The sequence below is a fragment of the Neofelis nebulosa genome, chromosome 3 (assembly GCF_028018385.1).
Source record: "Neofelis nebulosa isolate mNeoNeb1 chromosome 3, mNeoNeb1.pri, whole genome shotgun sequence".
NCBI lineage: Eukaryota > Metazoa > Chordata > Mammalia > Carnivora > Felidae > Neofelis > Neofelis nebulosa.
Window position 1 is genome coordinate 16287594 of NC_080784.1, and position 23626 is coordinate 16311219.

General features: G+C 42.1%; 1 protein-coding gene across 8 annotated transcripts in view; it reads left to right on the forward strand.

Moving 5' to 3' along the window:
* PRIMPOL (primase and DNA directed polymerase) overlaps positions 1-23626 on the forward strand; it is a 56134-nt gene that overhangs the window by 18084 nt on the left and 14424 nt on the right. For 7 of the 8 annotated variants that reach the window (XM_058719967.1, XM_058719971.1, XM_058719972.1 and 4 more), the window contains 2 exons: positions 1146-1293; positions 6765-7049. In XM_058719967.1, coding sequence (XP_058575950.1) covers positions 1146-1293; positions 6765-7049 — 433 coding nt within the window. The remainder of the gene's footprint in view (positions 1-1145; positions 1294-6764; positions 7050-23626) is intronic. The other variant, XM_058719973.1, reaches the window with a different exon arrangement.

Genomic DNA, 23626 nt, shown 5'->3' on the forward strand with positions numbered 1-23626 from the left:
TTCATTTTGTCATTTACTCCTTACAACAATCCCCAAAGTTAGGTCTGATTATTATCCTATTTTGCACTAGGAATGTAAGGTTTGGGCTTGACCAAAGTCACAGAGCTGGTAAGTGGCAAAGCCAGTACTCAAACCTAGATCTTTCCGATTCCAAATCTTGTGCGCCTATCCTGCTTGCTGCCTTCTTATAATGCTTCACTGCCTTCAATATGAGCAGCATCTGGGGGCATCTGGGTGGCTCAGTCGGTGAAGCATCCAACTTTGGCTCAGGTCATGATCTCATGGTTTGTAGGTTTGAGCCCCGCATTGGGACATGTGTTGACAGCTCAGAGCCTGCAGCCTGCTTGGAATTTTGTGTCTCCCTCTCTCTCTGCCCCTCCCCTGTGTGTGTGCGCTCTTTCTCTCTCTCTCTCTCTCACAAATAAACATTAAAAAAATTTTTTTTTTTTAAATATCAGCAGCATCTAGCCCCAGAGGGCTATGTCCTTGGATGTAGATTTGGGCTCAATATGTGTGAGGAACTTCCTGAAAACTAAAACTATAAAAAAAATAGAATTAGTGACTTCAAACTCATAGATGATATTTAAAGAGATGCTTAAGGGGCGCCTGGGTGGCTCAGTCGGTTAAGCGTCCGACTTCGGCTCAGGTCATGATCTCACGGTCTGTGAGTTCGAGCCCCACGTCGGGCTCTGTGCTGACGGCTCAGAGCCTGGAGCCCGTTTCAGATTCTGTGTCTCCCTCTCTCTCTGACCCTCCCCCATTCATGCTCTGTCTCTCTCTGTCTCAAAAATAAATAAACGTTAAAAAAAAAATTAAAAAAAAAATAAAATAAAAAAAATAAAGAGATGCTTAAAAAGAAATATTTTTACTGTGATTTTAGAGGAGATTAATATATAAGGTAAATTGTTCGAATTTTATGAGGTCTTTACTCCTGAGAGCCTATGATTCTTTGAACATAAGTGTGTCATAATTTAAATACTATGTATATTTCTATACATCAGTAATTTGATGAAATTATTACACAGTAAGTATACAGATAATAAAATAAAAAAGATGAGTTTGAGTTGTACCACGGTATTTGAACTTTGCTCATGGAAAAATTTTAAAACAATTTGAAACATGAATTATTTTGCTTGTATTTTTAGCATGTTTGTAAGGCACTTCAAGAGCTATATAGGGTTAACTGTTCAGCCGAAGATGTTTTCAACTTGGATTCTAGCACCGAGGAAAAATTTAGCCGCCATCTAATATTTCAGCTCCGTGATGTGGCATTTAAAGATAACATTCATGTTGGTAAGTACACCATTTTTTAAAAAGTTAAGGAATTCTATTAAAATTTCATATTTTCCTTTACCTCTTAACGTTTTGTAAATACTTGCCAGGTTTTAGGGTTCTTACCTATCCTGAATAACGAAATGTGGCTTTTCACATCTTCAGGATCTCCTTTAGTTCTAGACCTACCTTCCTGTTCTAGACACATTTTAGACACATTAACCTCCTCAGGATATCCTTGGCATTAGTGCCTCTTGCTAGACATTTTGGGATGGCCGTCCGTTGCCTGGGACTGGTTTCTGCTACAACAGGAGTCCTTTCAGAACTTTTCTGGGTAATGCATTGGAGGCCTAATTCAGGTCTTATCTGTGATGCCTCAGATCTGTATCTGTCCTTCACTTCAGCCTTGCCTTAGTCTTCGTTTTCGGTACATGAGGACGAGGCTGGGGCTCCAGGCCACGTCCGAAGAGGCTTTTTTATTGGTTGCTGCTCCAGGCGGACCCTCAAGATTGGGCAGGTGTCTTCGTATGGAAGCCTGAGAGTGCAAGGGGGGTGTGTGTCTGGGACTGGATGTTTAGAGACACAGGCCCAGGTATAAAATGAAGTCAGTCTATAGAGGAACAAATTAGGCAGGGGGAAACACTGAAAACCAAGGTCTGAATAGAAGCCCCAGTCCTGAGTGTTTCTCAAAGCAGCAATAGAGCTAGTATTTTGAGGCCTAAATGGCAGATGATTAACTGAAGTTCACGTAATAGGTAATCTGTTTCAGAACTACAGGTGTCTGATAGTTTAGGGGCACCTAGAATAAAAGGCATGAACATAGTCACTCGAGGACTGGCATAGAAGTCAGGAACCTAACTCAGATTAGATCAAAGCTGGGTCACGGTGACCTCGTTTGCTATGTATGAGGGGCTCCTATTATCTCCCCGTTTTCCGTTGCATAGTTGGACATTCCATCTCTTTCTTTCAGCCCTCAGGTATTAATAATTGTAGAATCTATCCTTGTCCCTCTGTTCACTCTGTCCGTAACCTTGGCGATCATCTACTGTCATGGCTTTGATTACCATCTATGTGTTGATGACTCTTAAGTCTTCATCTTCAGCCAAGATTGTCCTCTTTGATGCCAGACCCTATAAAGCCAGCTGCCTATTAAACATTCCCTTGTAGATATGTTACACCCATCATCCCTAAACCGGACTCCTCATTTTTCTCCTAAATTTGCCCTTTCTCCTGTGATCTATGTACCAGCGAGTAGTATCTACCGTCTACCCAGCTACCCAAGTGACAATGTTGGTGTCCTCTTTGAGCTCTGTTTTCTCTCCACACTTACCTAGCGAGCTGGAGTGATCTGATTCTACCACTTGGATGCTTCAGACCCTTCAAGGATTGCTCGATGCCATCAGGATGACTTCTAGATGTCTTCCTTTACACAGAGCCCCACTGTGCTCCAGCCTCCTCTCCTACCACGTGACCCTTGGAGTGTAAACCCCGACAGTGTTTGGTTTTGTTGTAACGCAACTGCCTGACTTAAGCTTTGATTCCTGAGGCTCCCATTTCAAAGTGGCATCCATTTCAAAGACCACTATCTCAATAGCACTCCCCAGACTGAGACGCTTTTGATTCAGAAATCTTGGTTGATTTCATTAACTGACACTTTGGGCCACTAGTTTTCTCTTCCTTGCTTTAAATTCCTGCTCTTTTATTTTTAACATTAAAAAAAAAAAAATGTTTAGGGGCGCCTGGGTGGCGCAGTCGGTTGAGCGTCCGACTTCAGCCAGGTCACGATCTCGCGGTCCGTGGGTTCGAGCCCCGCGTCGGGCTCTGAGCTGATGGCTCGGAGCCTGGAGCCTGTTTCCGATTCTGTGTCTCCCTCTCTCTCTGCCCCTCCCCCGTTCATGCTCTGTCTCTCTCTGTCCCAAAAATAAAAAAAAAAACAAAAAAAAAAAAACGTTAAAAAAAAAAAAAAGTTTATTTATTTATTTGAGAGAGAGCATGTGTGAGCAGGGGAGGTGCAGAGAGAGAAGGAGAGAGAATTCCTAAGCAGGCTCCGCACTGTCAGTATGGAGCCTGACTTGGGGCTTGATCCCACAAACCCTGAGATCAAGAACTGAGCCGAAATCGAGGGTTGGACATTTAACTGATTGAGCCACCCAGGTGCCCCTGCTCTTATACTTTATATTCACTAACAAGGTGTGAGCCTGGGAAACCCTAGGCTTCTGCCCCCAAGCCCAGTAAAAGCAGAAACCCCTTGCCTGCGCATGCTTTCTCCACTTTGCTGTGTGGCCCCAGGTGTCGTGGGCAATTTTCAGATCTTGAAAGTAATAGACCTTTATTTTTTTTTCAAAGTTTCTTGATAGTTGTTACCGAAAGGCGTCTTGCAGTCGTAACAAGAACCCCAAGCCCAGTCCAAGCACAATATTTGTTGTTGATGAAATGCTGAGACTGGCACAGAACAGCCCTTCTCACTCTGACCTTTACTTAGCTCCTGCGGGGGCCACATTTTCTCAAGTCCCTGTGCCTTTGCACATTTTGATGCTGCTGTCTGAAATGACATACTCCCATTATGTGGTCTCTTAAGACTCAGTGTAGATATCATCAGATGAGAAGCCATGCCTGTCACATCTCAAACGCTGAGACTCTGGGTTGTAGAGAGCCCAGTGCTTATCACATTCACCACTTCCTCATGTAATTTTCTGTCGTCTTTATGTTTCACTGAATGTCTCCTTAGGGCAGGGACTACTTGTTTTTTCTTTTTCTTTTTCTTTTTTTAAATTTATTTTGAGAGAGAGAGAGCGCACACGCATGCACACAAGTGGGGGAGGGGCAGAGGGAGAGAGAATCCCAAGCAGGCTCCAGCTGTCAGCTTGGGGCCCGATGTGGGGCTTGAACTCACGAACTGTGAGATCATGACCTGAGCAGAAACCAAGAGTTGGACACTTAACCTACTGAACCACCCAGGCGCCCCAAGGACTGTTTCTTATTCACTGTTTATTTCCAGAGCTCGTACATAATCATATCTTTATCAATATTTGTAATCTAGTAGTAGCAGTCGCAGCAATAAAACAGAAGTAGGCATTTGATAAGTATTTGCTGAATGAAAAACTATTCAGTGGGCTCTACGGTCAGGGTGTGGGGGCAGAGCCTTCAGCAAGATATTTCCTTGATTCTATGGACTCCTCATAGTCTGCTCCACGGCCTCCCAGCCACAAGGCTAAAAGTGGAGATTGGTTGCTAGGGAAGAAGGGAGAGTAGAAATTTGTCAGGTAATTAGCAGTCGCTGCTACAGATGTCTTCTGAAAGCAGATTGCCTTCAAGCTGGCTTTAAACCTGATTCCGTGGCATAAACTGAGTAAAAAGTGCTTTACACAGAACAGCATACACAAAAGTGTGGAGGTACAAGTTTGAGGCTACCTTGGGGGGCAGAGGGGGTCTGAAGCTCCTTTTCTCTAAAATTATGAACTGCCAGAACCAGAGATGCAGGGATGAAGAAATTAGTCCAAAATTTGCCCTTCATTTCCCATCCCTCCATGGATGTTTTGGTGACATTTCTAGTTCCTTTCGTTAGCCTTTTGGAAAGTAGAATTAGAGTGAGTGTAAAAGAGCACAGAATGTTTGCAAAATGTGTAAATTTGGTCTGCCTAAACTACACCTCTGCCAGCCTGCCATAGGACCCGAAATTCCTACGATCGACACGTTCTTTTGAGTTATTCCCAGCCGGTAAAATTCCTGTCCCCATGGTAATGATGAGGGCGAGGGTGATAAGATTGGGGAAGGGAAGTAGAAAGCAGAGTAGTTGCTGGAAGCCTGTGTTGGAATTCATGCTGGTGATACTGTCCTTGTATCCTGGCCACGTTAGCTCCCCGCCAAAGGTTTTTAAAGGCCTACCTGGCCTGCTTAGCGCTCCCTTTGCAAGGCGTTCTAGAATCATGCCTTGCGTCAAGTAGATGTTATCTTACATTTCCAGGAACATTAACTTTATTAGTTTATGTTGGTACTGCTTTGTTGTTTTTTGATACATTGTGATTTCTTTTTACTCGGTGTTTACCCTTATTTGCCTCATTCCAGAGATAATCACATCTGTATATCATTGCAAGGATCAGATGCTTTTGCTTTCATTTTGATGTATAGCGTTTTATGAGATACTGGATTTGTTTCATTGAGTAGAGAGTAAATCATTAATTTGGAGAAAGAGAATTTGAAATTCAGAGCATGTGTGTTACATGATTTAAGGGTAAATAAAGTGACAGACCCAGACAATACCAATATTAGAAATTAAATTTTTTTTCTTAAAACACTGCCTTTCTCCAGTATTCGTATACATGAAACACCTTAACGCAAGTTATTGCTTGATTTTATGGTATAAATAACATACAAGAGTTAAAGAAGTTCTAGATTTGCCATATCATCTTTTCTAGGTAGAGATAGGGCCGCTAATGGTTAGAGCTCTTTGTGGCACCTGGGTGGCTCAGTCGGTTAAGCATCCGACTGTTGATTTCCGCTCAGGTCATGCTCTCCTGGTTCATTGGATCAAGCCCCACGTTGGGCTCTGTGCTGATAGCACAGAGCCTTCTCGGGATATTCTTTCTCTCCCTCCTTCCTTCTCTATCTCAAAAAAAAAATAAACTTAAAAAAATAGAGCCCTTAGAGTAAGTATTGAAATATATGTATTTAATTGCTTTCGATCTGGATTTTACTTATGATGCCATAGCCCGTCCAGTGACCAGTTATAGGGAGAAGCCGGAGGAGCAGCGACTTTGGAACCGCTGGCTGCAAATGTCACGATTCTTAGGGCATATCATGACAGGTAAAGGAGAGAGCGTGAGCCCCAGAGAAGTTTGCTGACATCCTGACTCAAGGAGAGTGCGGCAGAGGTTCTCGGGGTATTTCTGGGCATTATCTTGGCAGCATTGTTTATGCATAAAAACCTTCCTTCCATTCTTTAATCCGTCGACGGTCAAGATAAGTTCTACTCAATTTGTATTAGTAAAAGTAGGGCTGGGACACCTGGGTGGCTCAGTCAGTTAAGCGTCCGACTTTGGCTCAGATCAGGATCTCATGGTTGGTGGGTTTGAGTGGGGGTTGGTGGGGTTGGGCTCTGCGCTGACAGTTCAGAGACCGAATAAACATTAAAAAAAAGTTTTTTAAAAAAGTGGTGCTTTCTTGGTGACAGTACGTTAGGCTCAGGCTCATGCTAGCAACGTCAACACATCTTCTCAAACTGACCTTCCCTTCTAAGATGATCTGTTTATTGTAAGTGACCCCACGCTACCCTGTCGGTGGGAATCGAAAAAGTAGAAGATTGCATAAAGAGGAAGGAAGTAACGAGAGAAGCACGTTACAGTTGGTAATAACAACTCAGTTTTAAAACCAGAAGTAAAAAAAAATCCTTACTGTATAAAATTGTCATGTGGAGATTTGTGCCTAGATCTTATACTTTGTGGAAAAGCAGAATTAGATTAATCATAATACTTTTTTTTTTTTTTTTTTTTTAGGTAATTTTGTGAGAAAAATATTGCAGCCTGCTTTTCACTTAATTGCCAGTGAAGACGATAGTATTTCTGAGAAAACAGGCCATGGGTTTTCCCATTTTTCTGAAACCCCAATTAAACAAGGAATTTCCTTTGGCAAAATGTCCCCAGATCAGGATGGAGGAGAGAGCTGGACGTTGAATTCAAAGGAACTGGAGAGGCTGGGGTCAGCCAAGCAAAGCAGTCCTGATCTTTCGTTTTTAGTTGTGAGGAATAACACAGGAGAAAAGCAACTTTTTGTAGACCTGGGTAAGTAAAGCTGGCAGCTGTCCGTTGGACTGTCCCTTTGTACTCCTCTGAGAGACCAGTCGGTGCCCACTTGTCACTCTGCTTGGGATTCTTGCTACTGCCACTGCTCCATGGTGACCGTAGAATCACCAGCAGACTGTGATCAGTGAGCTAAGGTGCTGGAACTCTGCCTGGCTTCCATTCAGAGATCGTAGAGAGGCCCCGTGGGACAAAAGCCCCGGACCGGCCTGAGTTCCAAAAAGAAAATGGTTGTGGCTGCCGCTACTTCTGAAATGTCTAGAGACTTGTGTCAGGAGAGTCTTAGTAGGGGACAGTTGCCCCAGCACTCTCCAGCACCGGTGAGAAGTTTCATAAGATGAGATAAACGTTAGAGCACCTGGGTGGCTCAGTCAGTTAAGCGTCTGACTCTCGGTTTTGACTCTGGTCATGATCTCGCAGTTTCGCGGGTTCGAGCCCTGCATCGGGCTCCACGCTGCCAGTGGGGAATCTGCTTGGGATTCTGTGTCTCCCTCTCTCTCTCTGTCCCTCCCCTACTTGCGCTGCTGTGTCTGTCTCTCTCAAAATAAGTAAATAAACTTAAAAAAAAAGTTAAAAACAGACACAATATAAAAATGGTACTTTTATGTGGCAAAATGAGGCGGTTGTTTTCTCCACTGAAGAGCTTTGCCGTTAGTGGCAGCGGCCATTTCTTCAGCCTCCTAACTGTGGTCAAACTAGCAGCTGCTTTAACTGTGCTCTCTCCTACCCCACTTGCTTCTGGTCGGTGAACCTGAAGGTGTATGAAGCACGGGGCGAGACTGTGGTCTGTTTAGGTAACACATAGGCCGATCGGGACCCATTCAGCCAGCTCCAGTCTGGTGAAAGAAGCCTCACTTAAAAAAAAAAATTTTTTTTAATGTTGATTTATTTTTGAGAGACAGAGACAGAGTGCAAGCAGGGGAGGGGCCAAGAGAAAGGGAGACACAGAATCCGAAGCAGGCTCCTGGCTCTGAGCTGTCAGCACGGAGCCCGATGGGGGGGGGGCCCAAACCCACCAGCCAGGGAGATCATGACCTGAGCCCAAGTCGGACACTTCGGTGACTGAGCCACCCAAGCCTCATTTTTCTATTGTGGCCTCCGCTTGCGATTTGAAAGCCGTGAAGAGCACGTTTATGCGTTGCGTGTCAGAGCAACCGTGAGAGCTGCAGTGTCCACGGGCTGAGGGAAGTTAGGTTTAACTTGTAGGCAGGATTATCAAGGCAGCCAGGCCAAGAGGGGGGGCAGTGTCTTGATGCATTCCATATCTCTCTGGCTACCCTGACAGCCGAGCGCCCAAATTTGGAAATACAGTCAGATAAGGGCAATGCCCTGGTTCGGGTGTGAACAAGCACGAGTTAGGAGTAGAGGGGCATTCTTCCAAATGACAAGTTTTGTCTTGTTAGCAGACTGTTCTCTCCAGGTCGTGCTAGCGTGCAGTAAAATAGGGGAGACCGCCGAACAGGAAGTGACTCGGGGCGGGGGTGGGGGGTGGGGGTGCGGCATAGCTGATCTCTGTGCTCCACCTCTACCCCAGTAAAAGACACAAACAGAATACCCCAGTTTGTGACAGCCTTAAAAGTTAGTTTCCTGAACTAGCAAGGAAATTTCTGTGATCTGCTTGAAAGAAATATTTCAGGCCTCTGCCTAGAATTATTGATGCAGCAAAGAGGACATTCCTTAAGGCATCTTTTGAAAGGTCAGAGATTTAATAGTAAGTTTTTGAGGAAACTTTTTTATTGAAGTATAACATTCAGAGCCACGAGTGATTGGTGAGTGCCCAGGTCAATGGATTATCACCAAATGAACATACCCTTGTCACCACACCACCCTAGGCAAGAAATAGAAGGTTACTGGGATTCCAGAACCTCCTCTAGGTTTCTTCTAGGAAGTACCCTTCCTCCTCCCCACAGGCAACCAGTAATCCATCCTCTAACACTGTAGATTAGTTTTGCCTATTTCCGAACTTTTTAAAAAATGCTTATTTATTTTGAGGGCGAGAACACGCTCGATAGGGGAGGGGCAGAGAGAGAGGGGCAGGGAAAGAATCCTGTGAGTGGGGGCTCGAACTCACAAACTGTGAGATCATGACCTGGGCCAAAATCAAGAGTCAGATGCTTAACTGACTGAGCCACCCAGGCACCCCTGAAATTCTTATTATTGGAATCATAGTACTTATGGCTTGCCTTTTCACTCTCTTATTGGTGTCTTTGATGAACAAAAGTACCTTTAAATAGTGGTAGTCTGATTTATCAAATGTTTTCCTCTTAGTGCTTCTTGTATCTTGTTAAATCTTTTGCCATCTCCAGTTATGAAGATATGCTCCTAGTTACCTTCTAGAAGACTTATATTTTTACCTTTTATGCTTAGATCTACAATTCACTTGGAATGGATTTTTGCTTATCGTGTGAGGAGGAGTCAAGATTGTGTTTTTTCTTCCTGTATGAACATCTGTTTGTCTCAACACTCTTTGTTGAAATAACCGTCCTTTACCTAAAAGGACATCTTTGTCATAAGTCAAGCGTCTGTCTGTGTCTGGTCTTCTTCTGGATTATGTTCTGCTCCATTGTTGTATTGATCTATTTTTGTGCCAGTACCACTACTATCTTCATGTTGCTTTTTTATTTATTTTTTTTTAATTAAAAAAATTTTTTTATTAGAGAGTGTATGCTAGTGGAGGAGAGGAGGAGAGAGAGAATCTTAAGCAGGCTGCATGCTCAGCGCAGAGCCTGATGTGGAGCTCGATCCCACAACCCTGGGATCATGACGTGAGCCAAAATCAAAAGTCAGATGGATGCTCAAGTGCCTGAACCACCCAGGTGCCCCTTAATGTGCCTTCTTAAAAAGTCTTGCTATCCAGTAGAGTAAGTCCACCATCTTTGTTCTTTGAAATTTCTTGGCTGTTCTTGACCGTTTGCACTTCCATTTAAACTTTAAAATCACTCTATCAGGTTATGTGCGCGCGCGCGCGCGCGCACACACACACACACACACACACACACAGCTAGAATTTTGATTTAGTTTGCATTGAGTCTATTGATCAACATTGGCATTTTTACAATATTTAGTGTTCCGATTCATGAGCGTGGTTAGTCATTCCACTAACATCGATGTTCTCTAATTTCTCTCGGTGTTTTATAATTTTCTGAGCAGAGAACTTGTACATCTTAGATTTATTCTAGATATTTGATTTTTTTTTTTTTTTTTTTTTTTTTTTTTGCTTAAACAACAAACATTTATTTCTCACAGTAGCAAGATTGGGGTACCAGTGTGGGTGGCTTCTGGTGAAGGTCCTGTTCCTGGTGTACGGATCCCTGTCTTCTCATTGTAGCCTTCCATAGCGGAGAGAGAGCAGTGCTTGATTTTTTGATGTCTCCCTTCTTTGAGATTTTGGCACTAGAAAACCTCACTGCCTTAGCAGGTCTTCAGTAGTCTCAAACTTTTTTTCCTAATGGATTTCCCCAGGTTTTCTATTTATTTACAATAGGAGGGTTACCCACAAATTGAACAGAATTCGATTTCTGTTTCTGGATGTGGCATTCTTCCAGGCCAACTCTACTTTATTTTAATTTATACATTGATTTTATTTTGTTTACAGCTGGTAGAAAATAATTCTTATTCTCATTTTTATTTTTGTTGACATGAAGGTGATTTTTTTTTCACCCTCATTTTTTAAATTGAGGTATAACTGACATACCACATTTAATTAGTTTCAGGTGTATAACATAATCTGATATTTGCACATATTGCAAATTGATTACCACAATAACTCTCATTAACCTCCATCACCATACATACAATAGAGTTGTTTTTCATATGATGGGAATTTCTAAGATGTACTCTCTTAGCAACTTTCAAATATGCAATATAGTGTTATTCACTATATTTGCCCTGCTGTACATTACATCCCCATGACTTATTGATAACTGAAGTTTGTGTCTTTAGACTCCCTTTATCCATTGGCCCACCCCTACCCCCCCACTTCAAGCAACCATCAGTCTGTTCTCTGTATTTATTAGCTTTTTTTTTTTTTCTAACTTTTTAGATTCTGTATATAAGCAATATGGTATTTGTCCTTCCCTGTCTGACTTATTTCACTTAGCATAATGCCTTTAAGGTCCATCTATGTTGTTGCAAATGGCAGGATTTTTATTTCTTTTTAATGGTTAAATAATACTCCGTTTTATAGACGTGCAGATTGTTTCCATATCTTGGCTATTGTAGATAATGCTGCAGTGAACATGGTGACCACATATCTTTTTGAATTAGTTTTTATTTTCTTCAGATAAATACCCAGAAGTGGAATTACTGGATCATACGGCAGTTCTATTTTTAATGTTTTGAGGAACTTCCATACTGTTTCCCACAGTGGCTGCACCAATTTACATTCCCACCAACAGTGCATAAAGGTTCCCTTTTCTCCACATCCTCACCAACACTTGTTATTTCTTGTCTTTTTGAGACTAGCCATTTTGACAAGTGTGAGGCGATATCTCATTGTGGTTTTGATTTGCATTTCCCTGATATTAGGGATGTTGCACATCTGTTTATGTGGCCATCTGTGTGTCTTTTTATGGAGAAACGTGGATTCAAATTCTGTCCACTTTATTTTATTATTTATTTAATTTTTTAATTATTTAAAACATAATTTATTGTCAAATTGGCTTCCATACAACACCCAGTGCTCATCCCAATGGGTACCCTCCTCAATGCCCATCACCCACTTTCCCTCTCCCCCATCCCCCATCAACCCCCAGTTTATTCTCAGTTTTTAAGAGTCTCTTATGGTTTGCCTCCCTCCCTCTCTGTAACTTTTTTTTTTCCCCTTCCCTTCCCCCATGGTCTTCTGTTAAATTTCTCAAGATCCACATATGAGTAAAAACATGAATCTGTCCTTCTCTGACTGACTTATTTCAGTTAGCATAATACCCTCCAGTTCCATCCACGTTGCTGCACGTGGCCAGATTTCATTTTTTCCATTGCCAAGTAGTATTCCATTGTATATATAAGTCACATCTTTATCCAGTTGTCAGTTGATGGACATTTAGGCCCTTTCCATAATTTGGCTATTGTTGAAAGTGCTGTTGTAAACATTGGAGTACATGTGCCCCTATGCATCAGCACTCCTGTATCCCTTGGGTAAATTCCTAGCAGTGCTATTGCTGGGTCATAGGGTAGTTTTTTTGAGGAACCTCCACACTGTTTTCCAGAGCGGCTGCACCAGTTTGCATTCCCACCAGCAGTGCAAGAGGGTTCCCATTTCTCCACATCCTCGCCAGCATCTATAGTCTCCTGATTTGTTCATTTTAGCCACTCTGAAGGGCGTGAGGTGGTATCTCAGTGTGGTTTTGATTTGTATTTCCCTGAGGAGGAGTGGCGTTGAGCACCTTTTCATGTGTCTGTTGGCCATCTGGATGTCTTCTTTGGAAAAGTGTCTATTCATGTCTTCTTCCCATTTCTTCACAGGATTATTTGTTTTTCGGGTGTAGAGTTTGGTGAGTTCCTTATAGATTTTGGATACTAGCCCTTTATCTGATATGTCATTTGCAAATATCTTCATTTTTGCTTTTATTTCCCTTGCATTTGATTGTGATTGCATTGAATGTGTAGATTGCTTTGGGTAGTATTGACATCCTAACAATATTTATTTTTCCAATCCACGAGCATGGAATGTTTTTCCATTTCTTTGTGTCTTCTTCAGTTTCCTTCATAAGCTTTCTATAGTTTTCAGCATACAGATCTTTTACATCTTTGGTTAGGTTTATTCCTGGGTATTTTATGGTTCTTTGTGCAGTTGCGAATGGGATCGGTTTCTTTATTTCTCTTTCTGTTGCTTCATTATTGGTGTATAAAAATGCAACCGATTTCTGTACATTGATTTTGTGCCCTGTACCTGTACACTGATTTTGACTTTGCTGAATTCATGTATCAGTTTTAGCAGACCTTTTGTGGTCTGTTGGGTTTTCCATGTAGAGTATCATGTTGTCTGCGAAAAGTGAAAGTTTAACTTCATCTTTGCCAATTTTGATGTCTTTTATTTCATTTTGTTGTCTGATTGCTGATTCTAGGACTTCCAACACCATCTTAAACGACAATGGTGACAGGACATCCCTGTCATGTTCCTGATCTCAGGGAGAAAGCCCTCTGTTTTTCCCCTTTGAGGATGATATTAGCTGTGGGCTTTTCATAAATTGCTTTTATGGTGTTTAAGTATGTTCCTTCTATCCTGACTTTCTTGAGGGTTTTTATTAAGAAAGGATGCTGTATTTTGTCAAATGCTTTTTTCTGCATCTATTGACAGGATCATATGGTTCTTTTCTTTTGTTAATCTGATGTATTACATTGATTTGTGAATACTGAACCAGCCTTGCAGCCTGGGAATGAATCCCACTTGATCATGGTGAATAATTCTTTTTATATGCTGTTGAATTAGATTTGCTAGTATCCTGTTGAGAATTTTTGCATTCATATTCATCAGGGATATTGGCTTGTAGTTCTCTCTTTTTGCTGGGTCTCTGGTTTGGGAATCAAAGTAACGCTGGCTTTATAGAATGAGTCCGGAAGTTTTCCTTCCATTTCTAGTTTTTGGAACAGCTTGAGAAGCATAGGTATTAACTCTGCTTTAAATGTCTGGTAGAATTCCTCAGGGAAGCCTTCTGGTCCAGGACTCTTACTTGTTGGGAGATTCTTGATAACTGTTTCAATTTCTTCACTAGTTATGGGTCTGTTCAAATTTTCTGTTTCTTCTCATTTGAGTTTTGGTAGTGTGTGGGTGTTTAGGAATTTATCCATTTCTTCCAGGTTGTCCAGTTTGTTGGCATATAATTTTTCATAGTATTCCCTGATAATTGCTTGTATTTCTGAGGGACTGGTTGTAATAAATCCATTTTCATTTGTGATTTTATCTATTTGGGTCTTCACTATTTTCTTTTTGAGAAGCCTGTCTGCCCACTTTTTAATTAGGTTTCCTTTTTCTCTTGAGTTGTAGGAGTTCTTTATATATCTTGGCTAGTAACATCTAATCAGATCTATAATTTGCAAGTATTTTTTCCCATTCAGCATGTAACCTTACTTTTGTTGATGGTTTTCTTTCTCTGCAGAAACTTTTTACTTTGATGTAGTCCTGCTTATTTATTTTTGCTTTTGTTGCCTTTGCTGTTGGTGTCAAATTTAAAACACCATCGCTGGGGTGCCTGGGTGGGTGGCTCAGTCAGTTGAACGTCTGACTCTTGATTTTGGCTCAGGTCATGATCCCAGGGTTGTGGGATTGAGTCCCACGCTGGGCTCTGTGCTGAGCATACAGCCTGCTTAAGATAACATTCTCTCGCTCTTTCTCTCTCTCCCCCTCTCTTTCTCTCTCTCCTCCTCTGCCCCTCTGTCCTGCTCGAGTTCTCTGTTTCTCTCTAAAATAAAAAACAAAAACAAATAAAAACAAACCACACCGTTGCCAAGATCCAAAACCACCGGTTTTCTAAGACTTATGGTTTCAGGTCTTATATTCACGTCTGTAATTCATTTCAAATTAATTTATGGATATGATGTGCGAAAGTAGTACAGTTTTATTATTTTGCATGTGGCTTCCCGGTTGCCCATCTCATTTTATTGGAGAGACTGTTCTTTCTCTATTGTATATTCTTGGCTCCTTTGCTGTAAATTAAATGAACATATACATACACGGCTTTATTTTCTTGCTTTCTGTTGTGTTCCATTGATTTATGTGCCTGTTTTTATTGCTGATATCATACTGTTTTGATAAGTATGGCAGTGTGATATACTTTGAAATCAGGAAACATGCTGCCTCCAGGTTTGTTCTCTGCCTGCGTTGCTTTGGCCATTCGGGATCTTTTGTAGTTCCATTCAAATTTTAGAATTCTGTGTTCAGGTCTGTGAACAGTGTCACTGAAATTTTGATAGGGTCGGCACCAAATCGTAAATTGCCCCAGGTATTATGGACATCTTAACAGTATTCGTCCAGTCCGTGAGCCTGGAATGTCTTTGCATTTCTTTGTGTCATCTTCAACTGCTTCCATGAGTGTTTTATACTTTTCAGAGTACAAGTCTTTCACCTCCTGGGTTACATTTATTCCTGGGTATTTTACTCTTTCCAATGCAATTATAAATGGGATTGTTTCTTTTTTAAATGGGATTGTTTCTCAATTTCTTTTCCCGATAGTTTGTTAGTGGTTGTACAGAAATGCAGCAGATTGCTATACAGTTGATTTTGTGTCCTGCAACTTGACTGATAATAGTTGTAACAATTTTTTTGGTGGAGTCTTTGGAATATTCTACATAATATGTTTCTATACATACACATCTGCAAATAGTGACCGTTTCACTTCTTCCTTTCCAATTTGGATGCCTTTTATTCCTTTTCTTGCCTACTTGCTCTGGCTAGGACATCTAATACCATGTTGGTAAAAGTGATGAGAGTGGGTGTTCTTATTCCTGATTTTAGAGGAAAAGCTTTCAGCTTTTCACCACCGAGTGGGATGTTAACTATGGGTGTGTCGTAAATAGACTTTATTATGTTGAAGTACGTTTCCTGTATACCCATTTTGTTGAGAGTTTTTATCATAGGTATAAAATACTTTGAGTATTTTATCATAAGTGATGTTGAATTTTGTCAGATGCTTTTTCTGTATCTATTGAGATTGTCATTTTTTTTTGTTGTTGTTTTGCTTGTTTGTTTTACAAGAGAAATCTACACCTTTACCTATTTACTTTTCAGTAAGTTTAAATCCTTGAGGGGTAGAGCATCACATGTATTCTGTGGCCAATGACTTTAGCAGGAAGGTTGCTTTGGAATTTGCCACGAGCCATATGCCGCCGTGTGTGTCCATGAGCATGTTACTTTTCTCCACATTACTCTGGTTGTGTTCAGTTTGCCACCAGGAGTCATCGTGTTGTTCTTTGCTTTGTACACATAAGCCTAGATAGAATTCATTTCATCTAGAGCATAAACACCTTCACTTTTAAGAAGAGCTGTGTTCCAGAGACCCTCTGGTTCCGGAGACCTCGCTTACAGACAGCAAAAATGGCCTTGGATCACAGCCTTCTAGACGTATTTGTCTTTTTAGGAGTCCTGTTCCCAGCCAGACTCCACAGGTTCCAAGGTGGCGGAAAGAGCAAGATGATCATTTGGTTTTTATGAAGCCACTCTGCTTTTATGAAAGACCTACATTAGTATGATTGATAATAGCTTTTTCCATAAGAGTGGAAATCCTCTTTGGAATCTTACAGGTAGTGAAAACAGGTAGTAATATAGGTCTTTCATAAAAGCAAAGTGTTGTAATGTGAACTTTCAGAAAGTGGGGAGATACCTGTATTGTTGAATTTGGTTTGCTGTTACTTTGTTTTCTTATTGATTTAGTTATTTTCTTGATGACTTTTATATCTGTGTTCATCAGGGATATTGACCTGTAATTTTCTTTCTTGTGCCCCTGTTTATTTTTGGTGTCATGGTAATGCTGGCTGTGTAAAGTGAGTTTGAAGTGCCTATTTTTGGGAATAATTTGAGAAGGGGAACATATTATTCTTTAAATGTTTGGTAGAATTTACCTTTAAATCAATCTATTCCTGGGCTTTTGTTTGTTGGGAGGTTTTTGTTTACTGATTCACTCTCCTTACTAGTCATCAGGCTATTTTCGATTCATGATTCATCCTTGGAAGGTTATATATTTTTTTTAAGTTTTTATTTTTTTAATGTTTATTTTTGAGAGAGAGAGAGAGAGAGAGAGAGAGAGAGCGCGAGCACGAGCATGAGCTGGGGAAGGGCAGAGAGAGAAAGAGACACAGGATCTGAAGCAGGCTCCAGACTCTAAGCTGTCAGCACAGAGCCTGACGCGGGGCTCAAACACAGAAGCTGAGATCATGACCTGACCCAAAGTTGGACACTTAACCGACTGAGCCACACAGGCGCCCTGGAAGGTTATGTTTCTGGGAAGTTGTGCATTTCTCCCAGGTTTCCCGATTTGTTGGAGTGTAATTTCTCATAGTAGTTTGTTATGATCCTTTGTATTTCTGCAGTATCACTTGTAATGTGATGAATCACTTTCATTTCTGATCTTGTTTTAGTCCTCTCTTTCTAAACTTGGTGAGTTTAGCTAAAGGTTTGTCCATTTCATTTATCTTTTAAAACAACCACCTCTTGCTTTCATTGATTTTTTTTTTCCTGTTTTTTTTTTTTTTAATTTAAAAAAAAAATTTTTTTTTCAACGTTTTTTATTTATTTTTGGGACAGAGAGAGACAGAGCATGAACGGGGGAGGGGCAGAGAGAGGGAGACACAGAATCGGAAACAGGCTCCAGGCTCCGAGCCATCAGCCCAGAGCCTGACGCGGGGCTCGAACTCACGGACCGCGAGATCGTGACCTGGCTGAAGTCGGACGCTTAACCGACTGTGCCACCCAGGCGCCCCCCTGTTGTTTTTTAAAGTCTCCATTTCATTTAGTTCTGCTTTGATCTTTATTATTTCCTTTCTTCTACTAACTTTGGGTTTATTTGCTGTTCCTTTCCTAGTTTCTTGAGAAATAAAGGTGTTTGAGATTTTTCTTTTTTCTTGATGTAGGTATTTGTCACTGTAAACTTCTCTCTCAGAATTGCTGTTTGCTGCATCTCATAGGTTTAGATTTGTTTTATTTATTTTTTTTTTAATTTGGCTCATGGTCTTTTGATTTCTTCTTTTTCAGTAGCATGTTGTTTACCCTCTATATGTTTGTAAATTTTCCAATTTTCTTCTTATAATTGATTTCTAATTTCACAGTATTGTGGTCAAAAAAGATGCTCAATGTGATTTCAATCTTAAATTTATTAGGACTTATTTTGTAGCCTATCATGTGATCTGTCCTGGAGAATGTTTCCTATGTACTTGAGAAGAATGTATTCTGTTGCTTTTGAATGGAATGTTCTATATATATTGTTATTCCCATCTGGTCTAACATGTCATTGAAGGTTGATGTTTTCTTATCATTGATTTTCTGTCGGGATGATCTATCCATGGGTGTAAGTGGGATACTAAAGTCCCCTGCTGTTATATTTCTATTTCTCCCTTGAGGTCTGTTAATCTTTGATTTCTATTTTTTAGGTGCTTCTGCATTGGTGCCTAAATATTTGTAAATGTTATATCCTCTTTTTGTATTGACCCTTTTATCGTTACGTAATGCCTTTCTTTGTCTCTTATGCCGTCTTTGTATTGAAGTCTTTGTGTTTTGTCTGACCTAAGTATGGCTACCCCAGCTTTTGGCTTCCACTTGCATGCCACATCTTTTTCCATCCATTCCTTCACTTTCAGTCTGTGTCCGTATGTCTGAAATGAGTCTCTTATAGGGACCGTATAGATGGCCGTTGTTTTCTTTTGTCCTTTCAGATACTCTTTTGATTGGTAAATTTCATCCATTTAAAATAATTATCGATAGGTAAGTACTTATAGCCATTTTGTTCATTATTTTCTGGCTGTTTTTTAATTCTTTTTCTTTCTACTTCTCTTGCTTTCTTCCTTTGTGGTTTGATGACATTTTTAGTAGTATGCTTCCTTTCTCGTTAGCTTTTGTGTATCTGCTAGAGGTGTTTGTTTTGTGGTTACTGTGAGGATTACATATAACAGCTTATATTTATAATAATCTATTTCAAGTTTATAACAACTTAAGTGTGAACCCATTCTTTTTTTTTTTTTTAGTTTTATTTATTTATTTTGAGGGAGAGCGTGTGTGTGTGTGTGTGTGTGTGTGTGTGTGTGGCAGAGAGAGAGGGAAAGGAAGAATCCTAAGCAGGCTCTACATTATCAGTACAGGGCTGTACTGGGGCTCCATCCCACAAAGTGTGAGATGAAGCTGTGACCTGAGCTGAAATCAAGAGTCGACCGCTTTGCTGACTGAGCCACCCAGGCGCCCGCGTGTGAATGCATTCCAAAGCTGAACATTTTTACTCTTGACTCCCATGTTTTACGTTTTGCATGTCACGTGCACTTTTTTTTTTATATTATATGAAATTTATTGTCAAATTAGTTTCCATACAACACCCAGTGCTCATCCCAAAAGATGCCCTCTTCAATGCCCTTCACCTACCCTCCCTTCCCTCCCACCCCCCATCAACCCTCAGTTTGTTCTCAGTTTTTAAAGAGTCTCTTATGCTTTGACTCTCTCTCCCACTCTAACCTCTTTGTTTTCTTTTCTTTTTTTCCTTCCCCTCCCCCATGGGTTTCTGTTAAGTTTCTCAGGATCCACATAAGAGTGAAACCCTATGGTATCTGTCTTTCTCTGTATGGCTTATTTCACTTAGTATAAGACTCTCTAGTTCCCTCCACATTGCTACAAAAGGCCAGATTTCATTCTTTCTCATTGCCACGTAGTACTCCATTGTGTAATATAAACCACAATTTCCTTATCCATTCATCAGTTGATGGACATTTAGGCTCTTTCCACAATTTGGCTATTGTTGAGAGTGCTGCTGTAAACATTGGGGTACAAGTGCCCCTCTGCATCAGCACTCCTGTATCCCTTGGGTAAATTCCTAGCAGTGCTATTGCTGGGTCATAGGGTAGGTCTATTTTTAATTTTTTGAGGAACCTCCATACTATTTTCCAGAGTGGCTGCACCAGTTTGCATTCCCACCAACAGTGCAAGAGGGCTCCTGTTTCTCCACATCCTCACCAGCATCTGTAGTCTCCTGATTTGTTCATTTTGGCCACTCTGACTGGCGTGAGGTGATATCTGAGTGTGGTTTTGATTTGTATTTCCCTGATGAGGAGCATTGTTGAGCATCTTTTCATGTGCCTGTTGGCCATCCGGATGTCTTCTTTAGAGAAGTGTCTATTCATGTTTTCTGCCCATTTCTTCACTGGATTATTTGGTTTTTGGGTGTGGAGTTTGGTGAGCTCTTTATAGATTTTGGATACTAGCCCTTTGTCTGATAGGTCATTTGCAAATATCTTCTCCCATTCCGTTGGTTGCCTTTTAGTTTTGTTTCCTTTGCTGTGCAGAAGCTTTTTGTCTTCATGAGGTCCCAGTAGTTCATTTTTGCTTTTAATTCCCTTGCCTTTGGGGATGTGTCGAGTAGGAAATTGCTGCGGCTGAGGTCAGAGAGGTCTTTTCCTGCTTTCTCCTCTAATGTTTTGATGGTTTCCTGTCTCACATTCAGGTCCTTTATCCATTTTGAGTTTGTTTTTGTGAATGGTGTGAGAAAGTGGTCTAGTTTCATTCTTCTGCATGTTGCTGTCCAGTTCTCCCAGCACCATTTGTTAAAGAGACTGTCTTTTTTCCATTGGATGTTCTTTCCTGCTTTGTCAAAGATGAGTTGGCCATATGTTTGTGGGTCTAGTTCTGGGGTTTCTATTCTGTTCCATTGGTCTATGTGTCTGTTTTTATGCCAATACCATGCTGTCTTGATGACGACAGCTTTGTAGTAGAGGCTAAAGTCTGGGATTGTGATGCCTCCTGCTTTGGTCTTCTTCTTCAAAATGACTTTGGCTATTTGGGGCCTTTTGTGGTTCCATATGAATTTTAAGATTGCTTGTTCTAGCTTCAAGAAGAATGCTGGTGCAATTTTGGTTGGGATTGCATTGAATGTGTAGATAGCTTTGGGTAGTGTTGACATTTAAACAATATTTATTCTTCCAACCCATGAGCATCACGTGCACTTTGAATATGTTCTTCTGGTCTGTAGCATTTCTGCTGAAAAATGTGCTCATAGTCACATGGGGTTTTCCTTGTATGTAACAAGGTTTTTTTTCTTTTTGTTTGTTTGTTTTTTCTTGTTGCCTTTAAGGTTCTCTCTCTCTCTTTTTTTTTTTTTTTTTTTTTTTTTTAACTTCTGACATTTTATAATGTGTCTTGGTGTGGGGTCTCTGCATTTATTTCATTTAGAACTCGCTGTCCTTCCTGGATCTGTAGGTCTTTCCTTACCCAGGTTATTGAAGTTTTTAGTTACTATTTCTTCAAATGAGTTTTCTGGCCCTTTCTCCTTCTGGGATTCATTTAATGTGAACGTTGGCCTGCTTGGTGTTGTCTTCTAAGCCTCTTAAGCTGTCTTCACTTTATTTCATTCTTTTCTCTTTTTGCTGCTCTGCCGGGTGAGTTCCTCCATCCTGTCTTTGAATTCATTGATCCTGCTTCATCTAGTTAGCTGTTGGACCTCTACAGTGTATTTTTCACATCAGTTTTTGCATTTTCAGCCCTGTGACTTCTGTTGGGTACTTTCTTCTATTTTCTTTTTGTGACGTTCTCACTGTGTTATCCATTCTTCTCCCGAATTTGGTGAACATCTTTATGACCATTAGTTTGAATTCTTTATCAGATAAATTCCTTATCTCCATTTCACAAAGGTTTTTAAAGAGTTTTAAATTGCTTTTTTGTTTGGAACTTGGTCCTTTGTTCTTCATTTTGCTTGACTCTCTTTGTTTCCCTGCATTAGGTGAACTAGCATCCCTAGGAGTCTTGAAGAGTTGGCCTGAGAAGGAGATGAAATCTGTCCTTCAACCCTGTCCTAGCTCTTGGTTGTTTCTCAAACTTTTGTAATTTTCCAAGCAGCCTATTTTATTTTTAATAGCTCCCAGTACTTTGGGGTATTCCAGGACCAGTTAATGTCCCAAAGGGGAGGATCCCATTTAACAACACCTAGATTCAGGCTGATTGGAAGCCAGACCCTCAGGCAACAGCTTGCTTGCTTGCTTGCTTTTTTTTTTTTTTTAATGGTTATTTATTTATTTTGAGAGAGAATGCTTGAGTGGGATAGGGGCAGAGAGAGGGAGACCGAGAGAATCCACACTGGTGGCTTGGAGCCTGACATGGAGCTGGAACTCATGAACCGTGAGACCATGACCTGAGCTGAAACCAAGAGTCAGATGCTTAACCTACTGAGCCACCCAGATGCCCCATGGCAGCAGCTTTTAAGGAATGGAGAGCATGTGCAGTTGTATTGGAGTACAAGCGTAAGTCCCGCTGACCAGCACAGCCAGGTCATATGGAGGTGCCCACGGTGGCAGTTGTAAAAATCAGGACTTGTTGAGCATGGAACCTTCTTTCTGAGAGATCCTGGGGAGCGATTGTGAGCTAGAAGGAGAGTACACAGATCGCGTCCTCTGGCTACGTTCCTTGCGAGCAGCTCTGTAGCTTCTAGATGTATGCCAAACTTGAAGGCTGCCCCTCAGGCTGAAGCTCCGGGACAAGCAGTTAGGCGTCTTTCCCAGAAAGGCTGGGGGTGTTTCAATCCGCTGTCTTTGCGGTGCGCCGGTGGTGGTCGCCATCTCAGAACTGTCTCCCTGACCGTTCCGGTCCCATGACCCCCAGGGCCGGGTGATCGAGGGTTAGGCCCTGGGAGGCAGCTATGAAAAGCAGGGTACCAGAGGTCAAAACTGGGGCACCAGACACATACAGAAGCTCCCCTCTGAGAGATGCTGGTGCTGTGAGACACAGCAAAAGCCAGGAGGAGAATGGCACCCACCCTCCAAGGTCTCAGGAAAGGTTTGCAATTAGCCCCTGGATGTGTGTTCGGTTAGGCTCCCGTGAGGAGAAGCTGGCAGGCTCTTGTACAGAGGGACTGAGCTGACTGAGCTCCTGGGTCTGTTGCCTCACTGTGCCCTAGGGACGCCCGCTGTTTAAGAACCCTTTCTCCATTGGTGACAGTTCTGTCGGACCTGTGAGGGTAAGTCCCACCGGCCAGCAGAGCCAGGTGACAGAGAGGAGTCCCCAGGCTGCAACTGCGAAAATCAGGGCACCAAGCAAAGGGCATAAGCTCCTTTCTGGAAGATACCAGTGAGCTGGAGTGAGGCAGAGGGAGAGTGCCAAAATTAGGTCCCCTGGACTCCATTCCCTGAGAGCCCTCCTGTAGGCCCCTGGGAGTGTGCCACAGCAGAAGCCTGCCCCTCAGGCACACGCAATCGGCCTGTCAGAAACTGGGGATGGGTTTCGGTCTGCTCTCAGTGCCATGGCCTGGGAGTGGTGGTCTACCGAGAACTGTGCCTCCAGTTGTTAGAGTCCTGTGGACCCAGGAACGCAAGGCTCCCTGGCCTTTGAAGCCAGGTGATCAAGGGGGTTACCTGACAAACGGTTTGGCGGATGTAAAAGTGCGGCACCGGATGCGAGTAGACGCTTTCCCCCCGCAGATACCGGTGGTCTGGAGCACGGCAGGCGGGGAGCCAAAGACTGTGTCCCCCGGCTGGAGGGGGGCAGAGGGGCTTGCAAAGGTGGCACTCGCTGGAAAGGGGGGGAGGAAGGAGAAAAGATGGCGCCCGCCGGATTTAGCAAAGCAGAGAAGATGGCACCGGCCACCTCCATCTCTGAAGAAGATCTCTCAGTCCAACGCTTGAAAGTTTGGAAATGAGCCTCTTTCACATAAACCCTGGGTGCTTTTCGGAGAGCTGCTTCTGCACTCGGCCCTGGGGTGAGTGAGTCTGCACGCAGGCCCTGAAGGAGTCTTTCTTCCCTGGTTCGCCACGGCCCGCAAGTCTCCTAGGCCCCAGCCCGGCTGGTCTTCAAAGCCGTATGTTCCTGGGGCTCATCTCCTAGGCTCAGGTCTTAAACGCTGGGCTGTGAGGTGTGTGAGGTATGACTCCTCCCCCTTTCAGGGAGA